Below are 22337 nucleotides of genomic sequence, written 5' to 3'. Positions count from 1 at the left end.
ACAGTGGTGGATAGTTAAAGTAAATACAGAAATCTGGAGCGCAGAAAAGAAAGGAAAACATTTACCTGACGAATTTTAATGTTGCATTGTGTTTCAGGTTTGAAAAGTGCTGGAATTTAGGCTAAAGTACTTGAAAATGCTTGAAAGTAACTACTTTCACAACAAATAGCTGTCTGACTGAACAGTTCTCGTGAAGACGTTAAGATTGGGCGTTTTGAAAATAAACAACCATTAAATAATGTGATAAAAAGCTAATTATTTCGAGTATATGTATAAATATTTAACTTAATTAAGTTTAACGTGCTGGAAAATATTGAAATGGACCTTTAAAGTGAAGTACAAGTGCTTTAATTCCACATTATAAAGGTGTATGAACCCTGCAAACATGACTTTGTTCATTGCGCTGAAGCGCGTAGCGCGCGAAGTTACCAAAGTCAAGAGGTGCAAGAAGAATTGTCAAATGACGAAATTCAAATGAGGGGAGGGGGGGGGGGGGGCACATTAAACTTTCTTGTCCCGGGCCCTAGCAAGACTGTCAACGGGCCTGTGTGTATGTGTGAGAGAGAGAAAGATCACTCTCTCTATCTCACACACACACACACACACACACACACACACACACACACACACACACATTCACACACACATTCACATCCGTTCCTTTGACTTCTTCTTTTCATCTGCGGTTGGAAACTTCAGTTTTGACACATTTGCAAACAGTGACCAGACCATTCAGGTTTTGCTTTAACTGCCCTCTCTCTCTCTCTTTCTGTCTCTCACTCTCTCTCTCACTCTACCCCCTCCCCTTCTCTCCCTCTTTTTTGTTTTTAGTCATTGGAAAATTACACAAGGGTAAAATAACTGACACAGGCACTGCCATAGACACTGACACTAGCACTAATACAGACACAGGCACTAGCACTAATTCAGACACAGACACTATATCACTAATACTGACACAGACACTATATCACTAATACAGACACTAGCACTAATACAGACACAGACAGTAGCACTAATACAGACACTAGCACTAATACAGACACAGACAGTAGCACTAATACAGACACTAGCACTAATACAGACACTAGCACTAATACAAGACACAGGCACTAGCACTAATTCAGACACAGACACTATATCACTAATACTGACACAGACACTATATCACTAATACAGACACTAGCACTAATACAGACACAGACAGTAGCACTAATACAGACACTAGCACTAATACAGACATTAGCACTAACACAGACACTAGCACTAATACAGACACTAGCACTAATAGACACAGACACTAGCACTAATACAGACACTAGCACTAACACAGACACTAGCACTAATAGACACAGACACTAGCACTAATACAGACACTAGCACTAATAGACACAGACATTAGCACTAACACAGACACTAGCACTAATAGACACAGACACTAGCACTAATACAGACACTAGCACTAACACAGACACAGACAGTAGCATTAATACAGACATACGCTAGCACTAATACAGACACTATAGCACTAACACACACACAGACACTAGCACTAATACAGACACAAACAGTAGCTTTAATACAGACACATTACATTATCATATGCAGTATATATAATTTATTGGCTGCTACTTTTACTAGGTTGGCAACCAGTTTACAATAACCATTCACCACCAATAATTACAATAATTATAATGACAGTTACAGTCATTGTATAACTAACATTTGCAGTAATCACCCCTGACAGTAATTACCGCTCAAAATGTCTTAATACCTTTAAAATAATTGATCTTATGATTACTGACTCCGTGTTAACTGAAACCTTCATAGGTCCTGGTTGGGTTGGGATGCAGCTATGAATGTGTCAAGCTGAACTGTTCCTAAAATGCTGTTTAATAACAAAATTGGATAGGAGCATCACATTTACAAAATCCCAGTGAACTTTAATTAACATTTTTTTCACTTTTATTTCACTTCAGTGTTTCTTAAACGAGCAGGACGGGGGAGGGGCATGCTATTCTTAGCCTGCTGTCGAGTCGAGAAATCTTGTCATCAGAAAAGTTTCCGACCGCAGTGCAGGAAACCAATATGTAGAAACGGAGAACTGAACCAAAATTTAAGTGTCACCATGTAGGATGTATACAAACACACATACAAACACAAACACACACACACACACACACACACACACACACACACACACACACACACACTTACTTACTTACTTACTCAAACATACTCACACAGATACATACACATGCTCATTCTTACACACAGAAAACTACCAGTGCTCTACCACACCTACACACACACACACACACACACACACACACACACACACACACACACACACACACACACACACACACACACACACACACACACACACAATACTACCTCTAGATATTTTCAGTATTTATTCACTGAGATTTTACTGTTATTGCATTACAGTGTTGAAGTGAAATGAATTCTTAAGGGTTGGTACCATTTGATTTATACAAAATGTCTATGGTACCATTTTAAAACAATTTTTTCATGCCTCTTCAATAATGTGGGTTATTTTGTTTGATCCTTGAATTATAATCTAAATAAAAGTAATTGTCTTTGTGTTGCCCTCTCTCCCACCCCATCCATCTTTCTCTCTTTCTTTCCTCACTCCCTCCCTCTCTCACACTCTGCTCCCCTCAGGTGGTACCATGGTCACCTGTCAGGGCCGAGTGCTGAGAGGTTGTTAAGAGAGAAGGGGGAGGTGGGCACGTTCCTGGTGAGGGAGTCCCTCTCTCAGCCTGGCAGCTACGTTCTGTCTGCACTCACCGATGAAATATGCTCTTCTGGGAAAAGGGTCTCCCATATCAAGATCATGTGTAATGTAAGAATTCACCTGTGTGCACACGTGTGTGTGTGTGTGTGTGTGTGTGTGTAGGAGTACCTCTGTGGGCATACCTGTGTATTTGTTTCTCTAAGTCAGTTCCTAAGTCAGTTCAGTTAGGTAGTTCCATAAGTCTGTTATTTTTTTCTGTAAGGCGGTTCCCTGAGTCTGTTCTGAATGGAGTATTAATCGGAGTTAATAAACATCAGATCACAGCTTTAAAATGTATTCACAGGGAATACACATCCACCAACACACACACACACACACACACACACACACACACACACACACACGGGTACACTCATGAATGCAGGTTCTTATCCAGCATTCCACTTGTCTTGTGGGCATGTGTGTGGGTGTTTGCACGCACATATGATTGTGTTTGTGTCTACACGTGTGTGTGTGTGTGTGTGTGTGTGTGTGTGTGTGCACGTGTATGTGTGAAGTTGGGATAATCCTGTAATACCACTGTAGCATTTGAGGTTCCTCATTTCTAAATTCTGACATAAGCTGAAAGAAAGTGACCTTACTGGGAATGTCAGTGTAATGCAGTACGTGATGGAGGTGTGATCTGGGTGTGTGGAAAGATGTGGTATGTGCATCTTTGTTATAGTTGTCAGAGGGGTGTGTTATGGAGGTGTGTTCTGGGTGTCCAAGGGGTGTGATATGGAGGTGTGTTCTGGGTGTCAGAGGGGTGTGTTATGGAGGTGTGTTCTGGGTGTCAGAGGGGTGTGTTATGGAGGTGTGTTCTGGGTGTCAGAGGGGTGTGTTATGGAGGTGTGTTCTGGGTGTCAAAGGGGTGTGTCATGGAGGTGTGTTCTGGGTGTCAGAGGGGTGTGTTATGGAGGTGTGTTCTGGGTGTCACAGGGGTGTGTTATGGAGGTGTGTTCTGGTTGATCATGGTCGTCTCTGCCTTTCAGAATGATCGCTACACAGTGGGAGGAAAAGATGTTTTTGACTCTCTGGTGGACCTGGTGGATCACTTCAAACGTACAGGCATCGAAGAGGTCTCAGGTGCCATGGTCTACCTCAGGCAGGTGAGACAGTCTCACCTGATTGTGCCAGAGATTACTGCTGATTCAGTTTGACTCCATTCAGTACCATGTTACTTGAGACATCATGTTCATGTTCATATATCCCACCTAACTCACCCACTCTGACACACACACACTTACTCTCATTCTCTGTCTCAAACTTACATAAACACTCTCTCTGTCTCACACTCACTCATATAAACACATTTATTTATAACATGTGCATACTATCACTGTGTATAACATAAACCCTAACTAAAACCCTGTCTCTGTCAGCCCTATTTCTCCACTCGACTAAACGCGGCTGACATTGACAACAGAGTGAAGTTACTTGATCAGAAAGCACCTTCACAGAATGAGGAAGGAGTAGAGAAGTTGAAGGCTGGGTTCTGGGAGGAGTTTGATGTGAGTGCAACAGCTACTTTTAACCACAGCAATTTATGATAATGATAAAGACATTTATGATACTGATAAAGGCATTTATGATAATTAATAACAATGTCACAGAGCAGAAAAATGCTTTGTGCTTATATAAAGTACTCACTCTGAGGTGATTTGTAGTCTGCTCATTAAAAGGGTTTAATGTTTTAGATCACAGGGTCTACCCTAATTACAGCAAAGGAAGTTGGAACACTGCTCCGCATGGGCTATTGTGATTTGTCAAGCTATGCATGCATAGGCGGTTTTGATTGGTAATTTTCTCTGTCCATCTTTGCAGGCTTTGCAGAAATTAGATTCCAAAACAAAGAAAAGCAGAGACGAAGGAATGCGTCCAGAAAATAAAAGCAAAAACAGATACAAGAACATTTTACCTTGTAAAAACCTCACCTTTACTGCCCCTTCCTAACCACACCCTAGACTTAGCCACACTGTCCTCACCTGGCAACCCTGTAACCCTGGCAACCCTGTAACCCTACCCTGTGAACTTCACAGAAACATTAGAACCATTCTGCACTGTCATGACTAAACACTCATCACTACTCATCACTGTCATGACTAAACACTCATCACTACTCATCACTCATGACTAAACACTCATCACTACTCATCACTGTCATGACTAAACACTCATCACTACTCATCACTGTCATGACTAAACACTCATCACTACTCATCACTGTCATGACTAAACACTCATCACTACTCATCACTGTGATGACTAAACCCTCATCACTACTCATCACTGTCATGACTAAACACTCATCACTACTCATCACTGTGATGACTAAACACTCATCACTACTCATCACTGTCAGGACTAAACACTCATCACTACTCATCACTGTGATGACTAAGCACTCATCACTACTCATCACTGTGATGACTAAACACTCATCACTACTCATCACTCATGACTAAACACTCATCACTACTCATCACTCATGACTAAACACTCATCACTACTCATCACTGTCATGACTAAGCACTCATCACTACTCATCACTGTCATGACTAAACACTCATCACTACTCATCACTGTCATGACTAAACACTCATCACTACTCATCACTGTCATGACTAAACACTCATCACTACTCATCACTGTCATGACTAAACCCTCATCACTACTCATCACTGTCATGACTAAACACTCATCACTACTCATCACTGTCATGACTAAACACTCATCACTACTCATCACTGTCATGACTAAACACTCATCACTACTCATCACTCATGACTAAACACTCATCACTACTCATCACTGTCATGACTAAACACTCATCACTACTCATCACTGTCATGACTAAACACTCATTACTACTCATCACTGTCATGACTAAGTACTCATCACTGTTCTCTGACTTCTCTCCAACAGTTGATGAGACCAGAGTCAGTCTGCAGGGTGGAGACCCATTCCGTGTTGGGTCTGATTACATCAATGCCAACTATGTGAAAGTAATAAATAACAAATCTATAATAATGATCTATAAATGTACAGTATAATATTTTAATAGTAGTCAACACCACTATTTTCATCCAATTGTGTAATCCATAGCTATTATTTATGCACCAGCATATTTATTTATGCACCAGCATTTTTGGGGGTCTTGATCTTTTTCCCTCTAGAATAAGCTGTGTGAAATCGGTCCTCAAAAAGTCTACATCGCTTGTCAAGGATGTCTGGCAACAACCGTCAATGATTTTTGGCAAATGGTGTGGCAGGAGGAATCACATGTCATCGTCATGACAACAAGGGAAGTTGAGAAAGGGCGGGTGAGTGTACTTTTTGTGGTCATTCACCCTCTCCCCTAATTCACCCTCTCTCTTAATTGTAGTGATGACTTCATAATATTTGTTTCGATATTTGAATGCATAATATTCAAGATAACACTTTTTCTTTTAACCTCAAAATTAGACCTTATTGCAGTAATTGGCTGAAAAAATCTGTTTGCTCTGCAGAATAAGTGTGTGCCGTACTGGCCAGACCCCGGAGCCTCTAAAGAGTTCGGAAGATACATGGTGATGTCACATAATGAGAGAGATGCCAGTGACTACAAGGTCAGAGCTCTGGAGATCATCCCTGTGGACAAGGTGAAAACGCTTCTCTACCATCCCAGTGTGTTTCAGTGTCAACACATTCCTCCCCATATTCCTTCCCACTCTTCTTAGTGATATACACTATAATGTGTGTTATACACTATAATGTGTGTTATACACTATAATATGTGTGATATACACTATAATGTGTGTTATACACTATAATGTGTGTGATATACACTATAATGTGTGTGTTATACACTATAATGTGTGTGATATACACTATAATGTGTGTTATACACTATAATGTGTGTGTTATACAATATAATGTGTGTGATATACACTATAAGGTGTGATATACACTATAATGTGTGTTATACACTATAATGTGTGTGTTATACAATATAATGTGTGTGATATACACTATAAGGTGTGATATACACTATAATGTGTGTTATACACTATAATGTGTGTGTTATACAATATAATGTGTGTGATATACACTATAATGTGTGTGATATACACTATAAGGTGTGATATACACTATAATGTGTGTTATACACTATAATGTGTGTGATATACACTATAATGTGTGATATACACTAGTGGTGTATTCAACTAAGGATTTTCATAGTCAAATCTGATTCGTCAGTTTTTCCCTTTAGTCAACTAATAGTCGAATCGGGTTTATTTTTATTTTATTTTTTTAGAGCACCTTAAACGGGATCCCGTTCTCATTCAGGACTTTTTTCCTCTTCAAAGTAAAAACCTAAAACACTCAGATAAATGAATAAACATGGTAGGTTGGCTTTATTCAGCTTTTATTTATTTACTTATTTATTTTTTAATGAAACGTTAGAAAACATTAACCGTCAGTGTGCATTGCGCATATCGAACTTTCAGACAGGCACTGTGCAAAATGTCAAAAATACTTTAAATAAAATATGCCTCCCTGAAAATATAAAAAAATTGCGACACAACAGCAAAAAGGTGCTCTAAATAAAATAAAAATAAACCCGATTCGTCTATTAGTCGACTAAAGGGAAAAGCTGATGAATCAGATTCGACTATGAAAATCCACCCCTAATATACACTATAATGTGTTATATACACTATAATGTGTGTGATATACACTATAAGTGTGACGGGCAGGGTGAGCAATCAAGCAAGCGATCACGCCAAGTCTCAGGGAAAAAGGATGGTTTAATAGAAAGTGCGCAAACCAAAAACCCGTGACATTGTTCCAGATTAAGGAAATAATAACCAGCAGTCAACTGGTACAAAGACAAGACATATATAGACGAACAAACGACCCTCAGGTGAAACGAATCACGGGTCCCGCCCACCTGAGGGACGAACATCACGTGACCAAAAACAGGACTGCTGCCGCTGTAAACGGGGGCGACCGGCAGGGGGCCCCCCCACAACGTGACAATAAGGTGTGATATACACTAGAATTACAAATTATGACTGGACAACAGACTTTTATTTAACTGAGTTACACAGGCATTTTGAAATGTTTTATTATAACTCTTAATATGCATTATGTAAGCAAGAAGTTTTAATAAACTTCTTCCTCTACAAATTGAAATGAAAATAAAATTTCATAAAAGTTAAAATAAAATAAATAAGATTAAATATTTCTCCTTTTTTCAAGCGCAAACAATATTACAGTGAGTCCCCGCTTAATGACGGTGTTAGAGACTGAAAAGTCCGTCGTAAAGCAGTTTTCGTCGTTAAGCGCGACCCTAGATTTAGATACGCTTTAATCGTAAATACAGTATAGAAAAAAACTATCAATGTTCTCGTGCGCACAGCGTGAGAAAGAGCGATCGCGTTGCTGAGATGGGCTTATCGTACGCAACACTCCACAGTGCTGCCACTGCTCCTCCGCGCGAAATAAAATTAAAAGTCGGTCGTAATTCTGATCCGTCGTTAACCAGATCCATCGTTAAGAGGGAACTCATGGTATTATGTGCAAAAGTTCTTCTCTGTCAATACAGAGTGCAAATAGTGCAAACAGAGCCTGACCAAGTATGTCACTGAATTTGCTGCAACTACACTGCCATGTTCATTTTTAAGAATATTAGCATCCCCACACTGCTCCCGATATCCTTGCCAAAGCGCCTTTCTGTCCCTGCTACCTCTGTTCAAGTGAGATATGTTGATTTGAGTACTGAGCTGTGGTGGTGCTGTAAATGTCTCTGCACCCTGTTCGTATTAGTCGCGGTGTACGGCATTATTTTCATACGTTTGCATATGGTCCGTGTCTTATCAGTCACACTTTTGCCATTTATTATTTCCGCCGGGTACCCAAAATGCTACCAAACCAACGATTTGAAAGTGGCGGGGGCATATTCAATAGTAATACCTGTATTTTTCGACGTTATTCTGACTGCTTGCTGGATCACAAATCTCGCGAGACAGATTTTTAACGCGACGAGAAATCTCGCGGAGTTACGTCTCACACCTCACAGGGGCAGTCATGGCCTGGTGGTAGGGAACTGGTCTTGTGACCGGAGGGTATAGTGTATATAGTGTATGTCGTGGGTTCGATTCCCAGACCTGAGGCCATGACTGAGGTGCCCTTGAGCAAGGCACCTAACCCCAACTGCTCCCCGGGCTAGGGCTACCCACCACTCTGGGCACGTGTGATCCACAGCCCCCTAGTAATCACTAGTGTGTGTGTGTGTGTGTTCTAACTGCACAGATGGGTTAAAAGCGGAGGACAAATTTCGATTGCGGTGTAAAAATCACAATTGACAAAAATATGGAACCTAGTGTTATACACTATAATGTGTGTGATATACACTATAATGTGTGTGTTATACACTATAATGTGTGTGTTATACACTAGAATGTGTGTGATATACACTAGAACAGGGGTGGCCAACCCGCGGCTCGTGAGCCGCATGTGGCTCTTTGCCTGGTTTCATGCGGCTCCCCAGCCGGTCCGCGGGCTCACCTGCACAAACGGGGCGACACACTGCTACATTTTCGTGGTGCGCGGTTAGTTTACAAGCCTAGCGAGCCGCTAATACTTTTAAAACCGGCGTAGTGGAAAACACGCATTTGACTGTCTTCACAGCTAATAATTTACACTCGCCACCCCCCCCGCTCAACAGATTACACTCGCCCATGTACGATGTGGCTCTTTGCCGTAACACAGTAAGAAAAGTGGCTCTTGGTCTATGACGGGTTGGCCACCCCTGCACTAGAATGTGTGTGATATACACTAGAATGTGTGTGTTATACACTATAATGTGTTATACACTATAAGGTGTGATATACACTATAATTACGCAATAATACACGAGAGGGAGTGCTATAACGTGTAATATTGGCACTGCTGTGGCCGCAGATTATAGCACGAACCTCGAGTGTATTATTGCGATTATACCACAGTTCCATTATCGCTGTTTATTGAAAGATTTTGAGTTAAAGAGGACGAGAAAATACGACCTGTTTGGTTAAAAACACTCCGCTAGTTAAAATAGTTCCATTCAATGGCTCGCTGCTAAACTTACACAACACTGGAACAGCCTTACCCAATAAATATTATAGAGGTAAATATACACAAAACAACTGTTGATAAAATTGTATTAATTAAAAATAAAGTACAACAATTATTGATAATGGATTTTACGGTATTAACTTCGTTTCTCTGCATTTCCAGCTCATCCAAATCATTGTTTGTAAGCGTGACAAACCTTGGCTCATTGGAGGAATCAGGCTGGTCATTTATAGCTTCATCCTCCAGTTTCAGATCGAAACAAATGCTTTCACACACATTGTATAACACACATTATACCACAGTTAGTTCCGACCCTACAATGTGATTGGCTGAGAGGCGATCTAGGAGTGCCAATATTACACGTTATAGCACTGTAACCGAAGCTCTCCATGTATTACTCCGCCACATCGAACCTAGCAACCTAGCAACGAAGCAGCGTTTACAAGCCAAACAGCGCAACTACAAACAAGCAGCAACGTTATCAAAATGAATTACAGGGAGTTCGTTAAATCTATTGGCTTCGAATGCATTTGTTTCAATCGATATTACACATTATAGCACTCCCTCTCGTGTATTATTGCGTAATTATACACTATAATGTGTGTGATATACACTATAACGTGTGCGTTATGAATGTTAGTGTGAGGTGGCATGTGGGCATTTTTAGTGTGATTCATTTTAAATAATTCAATATAAATGATTTCTGAGGTGCCTATAAGTCATAAGTACTTGCATATTTTTACAGATAAAATGTCAGTTTAAATGCCAATGTTTACAGCACAAACTGGTCTGCTGGTGTAAACACCACAACACCATGAATCCATCATTCTTACTTATGACACTGAGCACGCATGCATGATTAGGGTTAAGGTTAACCCTCCCACACACACACATTCATGGAAGTGATGAATTACACAGTCCCCTTTTCAGTAAAAAAGGCCAAACTGCTTACCACTTGGTCACATATATATGTCATCCTATACATGTGTGACTTAAACCATACTATTCATGTCCACATCATCCTACATGTATTCTGATCGAGTGCCCTTCTCCTTTGACTCATTGCCAGATCTGGCTGCAGTGAACACCATTACTTATGTCTGTGAAATTATTTAGCTGAATCTGATCCACCTCTAATGTCTTCTGTCCACCCCGTATGTCTCATCTGTCTGGCCTGTCCTGTGTCCTGTCCACTGTCATGCTCACAGAGTGCACCTTCCCGGGAGATCTGGCAGTACCAGTACCTCAGCTGGCCGGACCACGGTGTCCCAGCAGAGCCAGGAGGTGTGCTCAGCTTCCTCACACAGGTCAACAACAAGCAGCAGGAGTTTCCGCATGCCGGACCCATGGTCATCCACTGCAGGTGTGTCCCTCATAGCTGAGATCGCTTCACTGCAGGTGCGTTCCTCATAGCTGAGATCGCTTCACTGCAGGTGTGTCCCTCATAGCTGAGATCGCTTCATTGCAGGTGCGTTCCTCATAGCTGAGATCGCTTCACTGCAGGTGCGTTCCTCATAGCTGAGATCGCTTCACTGCAGGTGCGTTCCTCATAGCTGAGATCACTTCACTGCAGGTGCATTCCTCATAGCTGAGATCGCTTCACTGCAGGTGCGTTCCTCATAGCTGAGATCGCTTCACTGCAGGTGTGTCCCTCATAGCTGAGATCGCTTCACTGCAGGTGTGTCCCTCATAGCTGAGATCGCTTCACTGCAGGTGCGTTCCTCATAGCTGAGATCGCTTCACTGCAGGTGTGAGCATCAGTGCACTGGACCCTTCAAAAGGCTCTTCCTAAAAAAAGAACCAAAAAGAGTTTTTTGTTTGATTTAAAGGATTCTGTGTGTGAAAAATGGTTTTACATCTTCACCCTGGTAGAAAATGGGTGTGATAGTACAGCAGAGTGGGATGGGCTAGTGGTACAGTGGGATGGGCTAGTGGTAAAGTGGGTTGGGCTAGTGGTAGAGTGGGATGGGCTAGTGGTAGAGTGGGATGGGCTAGTGGTAGAGTGGGTTGGGCTAGTGGTACAGTGGGTTGGGCTAGTGGTAGAGTGGGATGGGCTAGTGGTAAAGTGGGTTGGGCTAGTGGTAGAGTGGGTTGGGCTAGTGGTAAAGTGGGTTGGGCTAGTGGTAGAGTGGGTTGGGCTAGTGGTACAGTGGGTTGGGCTAGTGGTACAGTGGGTTGGGCTAGTGGTAAAGTGGGTTGGGCTAGTGGTAAAGTGGGATGGGCTAGTGGTAGAGTGGGTTGGGCTAGTGGTAAAGTGGGTTGGGCTAGTGGTAAAGTGGGATGGGCTAGTGGTACAGTGGGATGGGCTAGTGGTACAGTGGGTTGGGCTAGTGGTAGAGTGGGATGGGCTAGTGGTAAAGTGGGTTGGGCTAGTGGTAAAGTGGGTTGGGCTAGTGGTAGAGTGGGTTGGGCTAGTGGTAAAGTGGGTTGGGCTAGTGGTAAAGTGGGTTGGGCTAGTGGTAAAGTGGGATGGGCTAGTGGTAGAGTGGGTTGGGCTAGTGGTAAAGTGGGTTGGGCTAGTGGTAAAGTGGGATGGGCTAGTGGTACAGTGGGATGGGCTAGTGGTACAGTGGGTTGGGCTAGTGGTAGAGTGGGATGGGCTAGTGGTAAAGTGGGTTGGGCTAGTGGTAAAGTGGGTTGGGCTAGTGGTAGAGTGGGTTGGGCTAGTGGTAAAGTGGGATGGGCTAGTGGTAGAGTGGGTTGGGCTAGTGGTAAAGTGGGTTGGGCTAGTGGTAAAGTGGGATGGGCTAGTGGTACAGTGGGATGGGCTAGTGGTACAGTGGGTTGGGCTAGTGGTAAAGTGGGATGGGCTAGTGGTAGAGTGGGTTGGGCTAGTGGTAAAGTGGGTTGGGCTAGTGGTAAAGTGGGATGGGCTAGTGGTACAGTGGGATGGGCTAGTGGTACAGTGGGTTGGGCTAGTGGTAGAGTGGGATGGGCTAGTGGTAAAGTGGGTTGGGCTAGTGGTAAAGTGGGTTGGGCTAGTGGTAGAGTGGGTTGGGCTAGTGGTAAAGTGGGTTGGGCTAGTGGTAGAGTGGGTTGGGCTAGTGGTACAGTGGGTTGGGCTAGTGGTACAGTGGGTTGGGCTAGTGGTAAAGTGGGTTGGGCTAGTGGTAAAGTGGGATGGGCTAGTGGTAGAGTGGGTTGGGCTAGTGGTAAAGTGGGTTGGGCTAGTGGTACAGTGGGTTGGGCTAGTGGTACAGTGGGTTGGGCTAGTGGTACAGTGGGTTGGGCTAGTGGTAAAGTGGGTTGGGCTAGTGGTAAAGTGGGATGGGCTAGTGGTACAGTGGGATGGGCTAGTGGTAGAGTGGGTTGGGCTAGTGGTAAAGTGGGTTGGGCTAGTGGTACAGTGGGTTGGGCTAGTGGTAAAGTGGGTTGGGCTAGTGGTAGAGTGGGTTGGGCTAGTGGTAAAGTGGGTTGGGCTAGTGGTAGAGTGGGTTGGGCTAGTGGTACAGTGGGTTGGGCTAGTGGTACAGTGGGTTGGGCTAGTGGTAAAGTGGGTTGGGCTAGTGGTAAAGTGGGATGGGCTAGTGGTAGAGTGGGTTGGGCTAGTGGTAAAGTGGGTTGGGCTAGTGGTAAAGTGGGATGGGCTAGTGGTACAGTGGGATGGGCTAGTGGTACAGTGGGTTGGGCTAGTGGTAGAGTGGGATGGGCTAGTGGTAAAGTGGGTTGGGCTAGTGGTAAAGTGGGTTGGGCTAGTGGTAGAGTGGGTTGGGCTAGTGGTAAAGTGGGTTGGGCTAGTGGTACAGTGGGTTGGGCTAGTGGTACAGTGGGTTGGGCTAGTGGTAAAGTGGGTTGGGCTAGTGGTAAAGTGGGATGGGCTAGTGGTAGAGTGGGTTGGGCTAGTGGTAAAGTGGGTTGGGCTAGTGGTAGAGTGGGTTGGGCTAGTGGTACAGTGGGTTGGGCTAGTGGTACAGTGGGTTGGGCTAGTGGTACAGTGGGTTGGGCTAGTGGTAAAGTGGGTTGGGCTAGTGGTAAAGTGGGATGGGCTAGTGGTACAGTGGGATGGGCTAGTGGTAGAGTGGGTTGGGCTAGTGGTAAAGTGGGTTGGGCTAGTGGTACAGTGGGTTGGGCTAGTGGTAAAGTGGGTTGGGCTAGTGGTAGAGTGGGTTGGGCTAGTGGTAAAGTGGGATGGGCTAGTGGTAAAGTGGGTTGGGCTAGTGGTAAAGTGGGTTGGGCTAGTGGTAGAGTGGGTTGGGCTAGTGGTAGAGTGGGTTGGGCTAGTGGTAGAGTGGGTTGGGCTAGTGGTACAGTGGGATGGGCTAGTGGTAGAGTGGGTTGGGCTAGTGGTAAAGTGGGTTGGGCTAGTGGTAGAGTGGGTTGGGCTAGTGGTAGAGTGGGTTGGGCTAGTGGTACAGTGGGATGGGCTAGTGGTACAGTGGGATCTGAGGGTGTCAAACTCATTTTCACCGCGGGCCACATCAGCATAATCGTTACCCACGAAGGGCCATATGTAACTTATAAATGTACCTACTCCTTAATGTTAAATACTAGATGAATACTAGGTGTGCCAAAAAATCGATTCATATATCAAAAATTGATTCTCATTTACTACTATTCAGAATCGATTTTAAATGTTCCAAAATCGATTCTAAGTCGTGGTGAAGTCTCGCGTTATGCAATTACAAAATTACGCGAGACTTTACGCAGCAGGTTCTGGGACAGACTCATGCACGGAAAAGGTTCAAAACAGATGGAGGAAAGAGATATTCAACCTGTCCCGTCTTCATTTACGGCAAAAATATGGGTTCATTTTGGTTTTTACCGAATGCCGGGGAAGACCGAACGAAACCAAGGACGCCAGCAGAAGTAACTGGCAAAAAATGCTGCAGCAAAATAAAACCCTTCCCAAAAATAAAGGCAAAACGGATAGGAAGAAATACATTGGGAAATGTAGAATTGGGAAAACTTGAGATGGGTCAGGAAGCGATGCAGGAGATAGATACTCGAATAAGTAAAGAGAAAGCATAACAGAGAGAGGTGGCGAGACACCATTAAAAGAGAAGCAACCACAGAGAAAGCAGGGACCTGGCTGAGAACATACAGTTACGCCGGTTTAGTCTGGGACTGACTGTGGTGCCCCTAGCGACGGCTGGGGGAACTGCATCCGAGCCAGCCCTGACAGCTCGCAAAATGAAGCTCAAGAATTTTGTTAACACAACAAAAACCATTTTATTTTACCAAAGCACTTTATTTTTGTTAATTAAATGTGAAAGACACTTAATTTTCTATATTTGTCATTCTGTCTGGCAAAGCAGACTGTAGTAGATCATGCAGATTTTATAGACTGAAGCAGACATTTTTATAAACCAAATTGTTTTTTGAATCAAAAATCGTTTTGAATCGAAAATCGATTTTGAATCGAATCGTGGGCCCCAAAATCGGAATCGAATCGTGAGATAGTAAACGATTCCCACCCCTATTAAATACCTCTGAATTTATTACTTATTCAAGTTACAAATATTACAGATATATTTAAATAGATATTAAAAATATGTTTGCTTGTTGCCGTTATTATAACATAAATCCTTTTAATTTGTTAGGTGATGAAACCCACATTACTCTATCAATCAATGATCAAACTATCCAAGTGAATAAATAAAAATAACATCAAAGATATCACATTTACTTTGTTAAAAACTTGAAATATTAAATAAGTGTGAAAATCGCAATTGTGCTTCAAAAACGCTCCCTCTGAAAAAGACTGTAGCGTGGGCGATTTCTTCAGCCACAACAAACCAGCTTTTGCTGCTGCATTGTTTGTGGTTGTGGCTTTCACTAACACATTCTGTTGCGATCGCAGTTTGCCTTTTAATTCTTTGGCAATTTGTTTTTCTTGATGCCTAATTTTGACATACTTAGCTTTGTTTTTGGGCTCAAAATGCCGACGTAGGTTGTACTTTTTGACAACAGCCACCGCTTCATAACACAAAAGACATACCAATTTTTCTCCTTAAAGCAAACATTTATACGCTTTCATATCTTTCTTGAAACACCCTCACATCTACATCGATTTTTCTTTTCCTGGACATTTTGGGATTATTATTTTATTTCTTAATTACACTTATTGGGAAAATTGCATCAATATAGAAACTGCAGTGTGGAGATTCCGCCACTTCACAGGTAGTTTTTGGTCTCTGCACATATTTGAATTTTTTGGCCTGCGGACCTTGAGTTTGGCACATGTTGGTACAGTGGGTTGAGCTAGTAGAGTGGGTTGGGCTAGTAGAGTGGGTTGGGCTAGTAGAGTGAGTTGAGCTAGTAGAGTGGGTTGGGCTAGTGGTACAGTGGGTTGGGCTAGTGGTACAGTGGGTTGGGCTAAGAGTGGGTTTGGCTAGTGGTACAGTGGGTTGGGCTAGTAGAGTGGGTTGGGCTAGTAGAGTGAGTTGAGCTAGTAGAGTGGGTTGGGCTAGTGGTACAGTGGGTTGGGCTAGTGGTACAGTGGGTTGGGCTAGTGGTACAGTGGGTTGGGCTAGTAGAGTGGTTTGGGCTAGTGGTACAGTGGGTTGGGCTAGTGGTACAGTGGGTTGGGCTAGTGGTACAGTGGGTTGGGCTAGTAGAGTGGTTTGGGCTAGTGGTACAGTGGGTTGGGCTAGTGGTAAAGTGGGATGGGCTAGTGGTAGAGTGGGTTGGGCTAGTGGTAAAGTGGGTTGGGCTAGTGGTAAAGTGGGTTGGGCTAGTGGTACAGTGGGTTGGGCTAGTGGTACAGTGGGTTGGGCTAGTGGTACAGTGGGTTGGGATAGTGGTAAAGTGGGTTGGGCTAGTGGTAAAGTGGGATGGGCTAGTGGTACAGTGGGATGGGCTAGTGGTACAGTGGGTTGGGCTAGTGGTAGAGTGGGATGGGCTAGTGGTAAAGTGGGTTGGGCTAGTGGTAAAGTGGGTTGGGCTAGTGGTAGAGTGGGTTGGGCTAGTGGTAAAGTGGGTTGGGCTAGTGGTAGAGTGGGTTGGGCTAGTGGTACAGTGGGTTGGGCTAGTGGTAAAGTGGGTTGGGCTAGTGGTAAAGTGGGATGGGCTAGTGGTAGAGTGGGTTGGGCTAGTGGTAAAGTGGGTTGGGCTAGTGGTAAAGTGGGTTGGGCTAGTGGTACAGTGGGTTGGGCTAGTGGTACAGTGGGTTGGGCTAGTGGTACAGTGGGTTGGGCTAGTGGTAAAGTGGGTTGGGCTAGTGGTAAAGTGGGATGGGCTAGTGGTACAGTGGGATGGGCTAGTGGTAGAGTGGGTTGGGCTAGTGGTACAGTGGGTTGGGCTAGTGGTAAAGTGGGATGGGCTAGTGGTAGAGTGGGTTGGGCTAGTGGTACAGTGGGATGGGCTAGTGGTAGAGTGGGTTGGGCTAGTGGTACAGTGGGTTGGGCTAGTGGTAAAGTGGGTTGGGCTAGTGGTAGAGTGGGTTGGGCTAGTGGTAAAGTGGGATGGGCTAGTGGTAAAGTGGGTTGGGCTAGTGGTAAAGTGGGTTGGGCTAGTGGTAGAGTGGGTTGGGCTAGTGGTAGAGTGGGTTGGGCTAGTGGTAAAGTGGGTTGGGCTAGTGGTAAAGTGGGTTGGGCTAGTGGTAGAGTGGGTTGGGCTAGTGGTAGAGTGGGTTGGGCTAGTGGTACAGTGGGATGGGCTAGTGGTAGAGTGGGTTGGGCTAGTGGTAAAGTGGGTTGGGCTAGTGGTAGAGTGGGTTGGGCTAGTGGTAGAGTGGGTTGGGCTAGTGGTACAGTGGGATGGGCTAGTGGTACAGTGGGATCTGAGGGTGTCAAACTCATTTTCACCGCGGGCCACATCAGCATAATCGTTACCCACGAAGGGCCATATGTAACTTATAAATGTACCTACTCCTTAATGTTAAATACTAGATGAATACTAGGTGTGCCAAAAAATCGATTCATATATCAAAAATTGATTCTCATTTACTACTATTCAGAATCGATTTTAAATGTTCCAAAATCGATTCTAAGTCGTGGTGAAGTCTCGCGTTATGCAATTACAAAATTACGCGAGACTTTACGCAGCAGGTTCTGGGACAGACTCATGCACGGAAAAGGTTCAAAACAGATGGAGGAAAGAGATATTCAACCTGTCCCGTCTTCATTTACGGCAAAAATATGGGTTCATTTTGGTTTTTACCGAATGCCGGGGAAGACCGAACGAAACCAAGGACGCCAGCAGAAGTAACTGGCAAAAAATGCTGCAGCAAAATAAAACCCTTCCCAAAAATAAAGGCAAAACGGATAGGAAGAAATACATTGGGAAATGTAGAATTGGGAAAACTTGAGATGGGTCAGGAAGCGATGCAGGAGATAGATACTCGAATAAGTAAAGAGAAAGCATAACAGAGAGAGGTGGCGAGACACCATTAAAAGAGAAGCAACCACAGAGAAAGCAGGGACCTGGCTGAGAACATACAGTTACGCCGGTTTAGTCTGGGACTGACTGTGGTGCCCCTAGCGACGGCTGGGGGAACTGCATCCGAGCCAGCCCTGACAGCTCGCAAAATGAAGCTCAAGAATTTTGTTAACACAACAAAAACCATTTTATTTTACCAAAGCACTTTATTTTTGTTAATTAAATGTGAAAGACACTTAATTTTCTATATTTGTCATTCTGTCTGGCAAAGCAGACTGTAGTAGATCATGCAGATTTTATAGACTGAAGCAGACATTTTTATAAACCAAATTGTTTTTTGAATCAAAAATCGTTTTGAATCGAAAATCGATTTTGAATCGAATCGTGGGCCCCAAAATCGGAATCGAATCGTGAGATAGTAAACGATTCCCACCCCTATTAAATACCTCTGAATTTATTACTTATTCAAGTTACAAATATTACAGATATATTTAAATAGATATTAAAAATATGTTTGCTTGTTGCCGTTATTATAACATAAATCCTTTTAATTTGTTAGGTGATGAAACCCACATTACTCTATCAATCAATGATCAAACTATCCAAGTGAATAAAGAAAAATAACATCAAAGATATCACATTTACTTTGTTAAAAACTTGAAATATTAAATAAGTGTGAAAATCGCAATTGTGCTTCAAAAACGCTCCCTCTGAAAAAGACTGTAGCGTGGGCGATTTCTTCAGCCACAACAAACCAGCTTTTGCTGCTGCATTGTTTGTGGTTGTGGCTTTCACTAACACATTCTGTTGCGATCGCAGTTTGCCTTTTAATTCTTTGGCAATTTGTTTTTCTTGATGCCTAATTTTGACATACTTAGCTTTGTTTTTGGGCTCAAAATGCCGACGTAGGTTGTACTTTTTGACAACAGCCACCGCTTCATAACACAAAAGACATACCACTTTTTCTCCTTAAAGCAAACATTTATACGCTTTCATATCTTTCTTGAAACACCCTCACATCTACATCGATTTTTCTTTTCCTGGACATTTTGGGATTATTATTTTATTTCTTAATTACACTTATTGGGAAAATTGCATCAATATAGAAACTGCAGTGTGGAGATTCCGCCACTTCACAGGTAGTTTTTGGTCTCTGCACATATTTGAATTTTTTGGCCTGCGGACCTTGAGTTTGGCACATGTTGGTACAGTGGGTTGAGCTAGTAGAGTGGGTTGGGCTAGTAGAGTGGGTTGGGCTAGTAGAGTGAGTTGAGCTAGTAGAGTGGGTTGGGCTAGTGGTACAGTGGGTTGGGCTAGTGGTACAGTGGGTTGGGCTAAGAGTGGGTTTGGCTAGTGGTACAGTGGGTTGGGCTAGTAGAGTGGGTTGGGCTAGTAGAGTGAGTTGAGCTAGTAGAGTGGGTTGGGCTAGTGGTACAGTGGGTTGGGCTAGTGGTACAGTGGGTTGGGCTAGTGGTACAGTGGGTTGGGCTAGTAGAGTGGTTTGGGCTAGTGGTACAGTGGGTTGGGCTAGTGGTACAGTGGGTTGGGCTAGTGGTACAGTGGGTTGGGCTAGTAGAGTGGTTTGGGCTAGTGGTACAGTGGGTTGGGCTAGTGGTAAAGTGGGATGGGCTAGTGGTAGAGTGGGTTGGGCTAGTGGTAAAGTGGGTTGGGCTAGTGGTAAAGTGGGTTGGGCTAGTGGTAGAGTGGGTTGGGCTAGTGGTACAGTGGGTTGGGCTAGTGGTACAGTGGGTTGGGCTAGTGGTACAGTGGGTTGGGCTAGTGGTAAAGTGGGTTGGGCTAGTGGTAAAGTGGGATGGGCTAGTGGTACAGTGGGATGGGCTAGTGGTACAGTGGGTTGGGCTAGTGGTAGAGTGGGATGGGCTAGTGGTAAAGTGGGTTGGGCTAGTGGTAAAGTGGGTTGGGCTAGTGGTAGAGTGGGTTGGGCTAGTGGTAAAGTGGGTTGGGCTAGTGGTAGAGTGGGTTGGGCTAGTGGTACAGTGGGTTGGGCTAGTGGTACAGTGGGTTGGGCTAGTGGTAAAGTGGGTTGGGCTAGTGGTAAAGTGGGATGGGCTAGTGGTAGAGTGGGTTGGGCTAGTGGTAAAGTGGGTTGGGCTAGTGGTAAAGTGGGTTGGGCTAGTGGTACAGTGGGTTGGGCTAGTGGTACAGTGGGTTGGGCTAGTGGTACAGTGGGTTGGGCTAGTGGTAAAGTGGGTTGGGCTAGTGGTAAAGTGGGATGGGCTAGTGGTACAGTGGGATGGGCTAGTGGTAGAGTGGGTTGGGCTAGTGGTAAAGTGGGTTGGGCTAGTGGTACAGTGGGTTGGGCTAGTGGTAAAGTGGGTTGGGCTAGTGGTAGAGTGGGTTGGGCTAGTGGTACAGTGGGTTGGGCTAGTGGTAAAGTGGGATGGGCTAGTGGTAAAGTGGGTTGGGCTAGTGGTAAAGTGGGTTGGGCTAGTGGTAGAGTGGGTTGGGCTAGTGGTAGAGTGGGTTGGGCTAGTGGTAAAGTGGGTTGGGCTAGTGGTAAAGTGGGTTGGGCTAGTGGTAGAGTGGGTTGGGCTAGTGGTAGAGTGGGTTGGGCTAGTGGTACAGTGGGATGGGCTAGTGGTAGAGTGGGTTGGGCTAGTGGTAAAGTGGGTTGGGCTAGTGGTAGAGTGGGTTGGGCTAGTGGTAGAGTGGGTTGGGCTAGTGGTACAGTGGGATGGGCTAGTGGTACAGTGGGATCTGAGGGTGTCAAACTCATTTTCACCGCGGGCCACATCAGCATAATCGTTACCCACGAAGGGCCATATGTAACTTATAAATGTACCTACTCCTTAATGTTAAATACTAGATGAATACTAGGTGTGCCAAAAAATCGATTCATATATCAAAAATTGATTCTCATTTACTACTATTCAGAATCGATTTTAAATGTTCCAAAATCGATTCTAAGTCGTGGTGAAGTCTCGCGTTATGCAATTACAAAATTACGCGAGACTTTACGCAGCAGGTTCTGGGACAGACTCATGCACGGAAAAGGTTCAAAACAGATGGAGGAAAGAGATATTCAACCTGTCCCGTCTTCATTTACGGCAAAAATATGGGTTCATTTTGGTTTTTACCGAATGCCGGGGAAGACCGAACGAAACCAAGGACGCCAGCAGAAGTAACTGGCAAAAAATGCTGCAGCAAAATAAAACCCTTCCCAAAAATAAAGGCAAAACGGATAGGAAGAAATACATTGGGAAATGTAGAATTGGGAAAACTTGAGATGGGTCAGGAAGCGATGCAGGAGATAGATACTCGAATAAGTAAAGAGAAAGCATAACAGAGAGAGGTGGCGAGACACCATTAAAAGAGAAGCAACCACAGAGAAAGCAGGGACCTGGCTGAGAACATACAGTTACGCCGGTTTAGTCTGGGACTGACTGTGGTGCCCCTAGCGACGGCTGGGGGAACTGCATCCGAGCCAGCCCTGACAGCTCGCAAAATGAAGCTCAAGAATTTTGTTAACACAACAAAAACCATTTTATTTTACCAAAGCACTTTATTTTTGTTAATTAAATGTGAAAGACACTTAATTTTCTATATTTGTCATTCTGTCTGGCAAAGCAGACTGTAGTAGATCATGCAGATTTTATAGACTGAAGCAGACATTTTTATAAACCAAATTGTTTTTTGAATCAAAAATCGTTTTGAATCGAAAATCGATTTTGAATCGAATCGTGGGCCCCAAAATCGGAATCGAATCGTGAGATAGTAAACGATTCCCACCCCTATTAAATACCTCTGAATTTATTACTTATTCAAGTTACAAATATTACAGATATATTTAAATAGATATTAAAAATATGTTTGCTTGTTGCCGTTATTATAACATAAATCCTTTTAATTTGTTAGGTGATGAAACCCACATTACTCTATCAATCAATGATCAAACTATCCAAGTGAATAAAGAAAAATAACATCAAAGATATCACATTTACTTTGTTAAAAACTTGAAATATTAAATAAGTGTGAAAATCGCAATTGTGCTTCAAAAACGCTCCCTCTGAAAAAGACTGTAGCGTGGGCGATTTCTTCAGCCACAACAAACCAGCTTTTGCTGCTGCATTGTTTGTGGTTGTGGCTTTCACTAACA

The 22337-nt window shown here is 43.7% G+C and overlaps 1 protein-coding gene across 3 annotated transcripts in view; it reads left to right on the top strand.

The window, feature by feature from the left end:
- The window catches only part of ptpn6 (protein tyrosine phosphatase non-receptor type 6), a 74751-nt gene that overhangs the window by 8970 nt on the left and 43444 nt on the right, over positions 1-22337 (top strand). For all 3 annotated transcript variants that reach the window (XM_076970627.1, XM_076970628.1, XM_076970629.1), the window contains 8 exons: positions 2689-2869; positions 3793-3909; positions 4183-4311; positions 4625-4721; positions 5726-5805; positions 5977-6123; positions 6310-6441; positions 11110-11264. In XM_076970627.1, the coding sequence (XP_076826742.1) occupies positions 2689-2869; positions 3793-3909; positions 4183-4311; positions 4625-4721; positions 5726-5805; positions 5977-6123; positions 6310-6441; positions 11110-11264 (1038 nt within the window). The remainder of the gene's footprint in view (positions 1-2688; positions 2870-3792; positions 3910-4182; positions 4312-4624; positions 4722-5725; positions 5806-5976; positions 6124-6309; positions 6442-11109; positions 11265-22337) is intronic.

Source organism: Brachyhypopomus gauderio, chromosome 13 (assembly GCF_052324685.1).
Source record: "Brachyhypopomus gauderio isolate BG-103 chromosome 13, BGAUD_0.2, whole genome shotgun sequence".
NCBI lineage: Eukaryota > Metazoa > Chordata > Actinopteri > Gymnotiformes > Hypopomidae > Brachyhypopomus > Brachyhypopomus gauderio.
The sequence above is the reverse complement of the archived record's forward strand: the minus strand, read 5'-3'. Positions and strand labels throughout refer to the sequence as shown.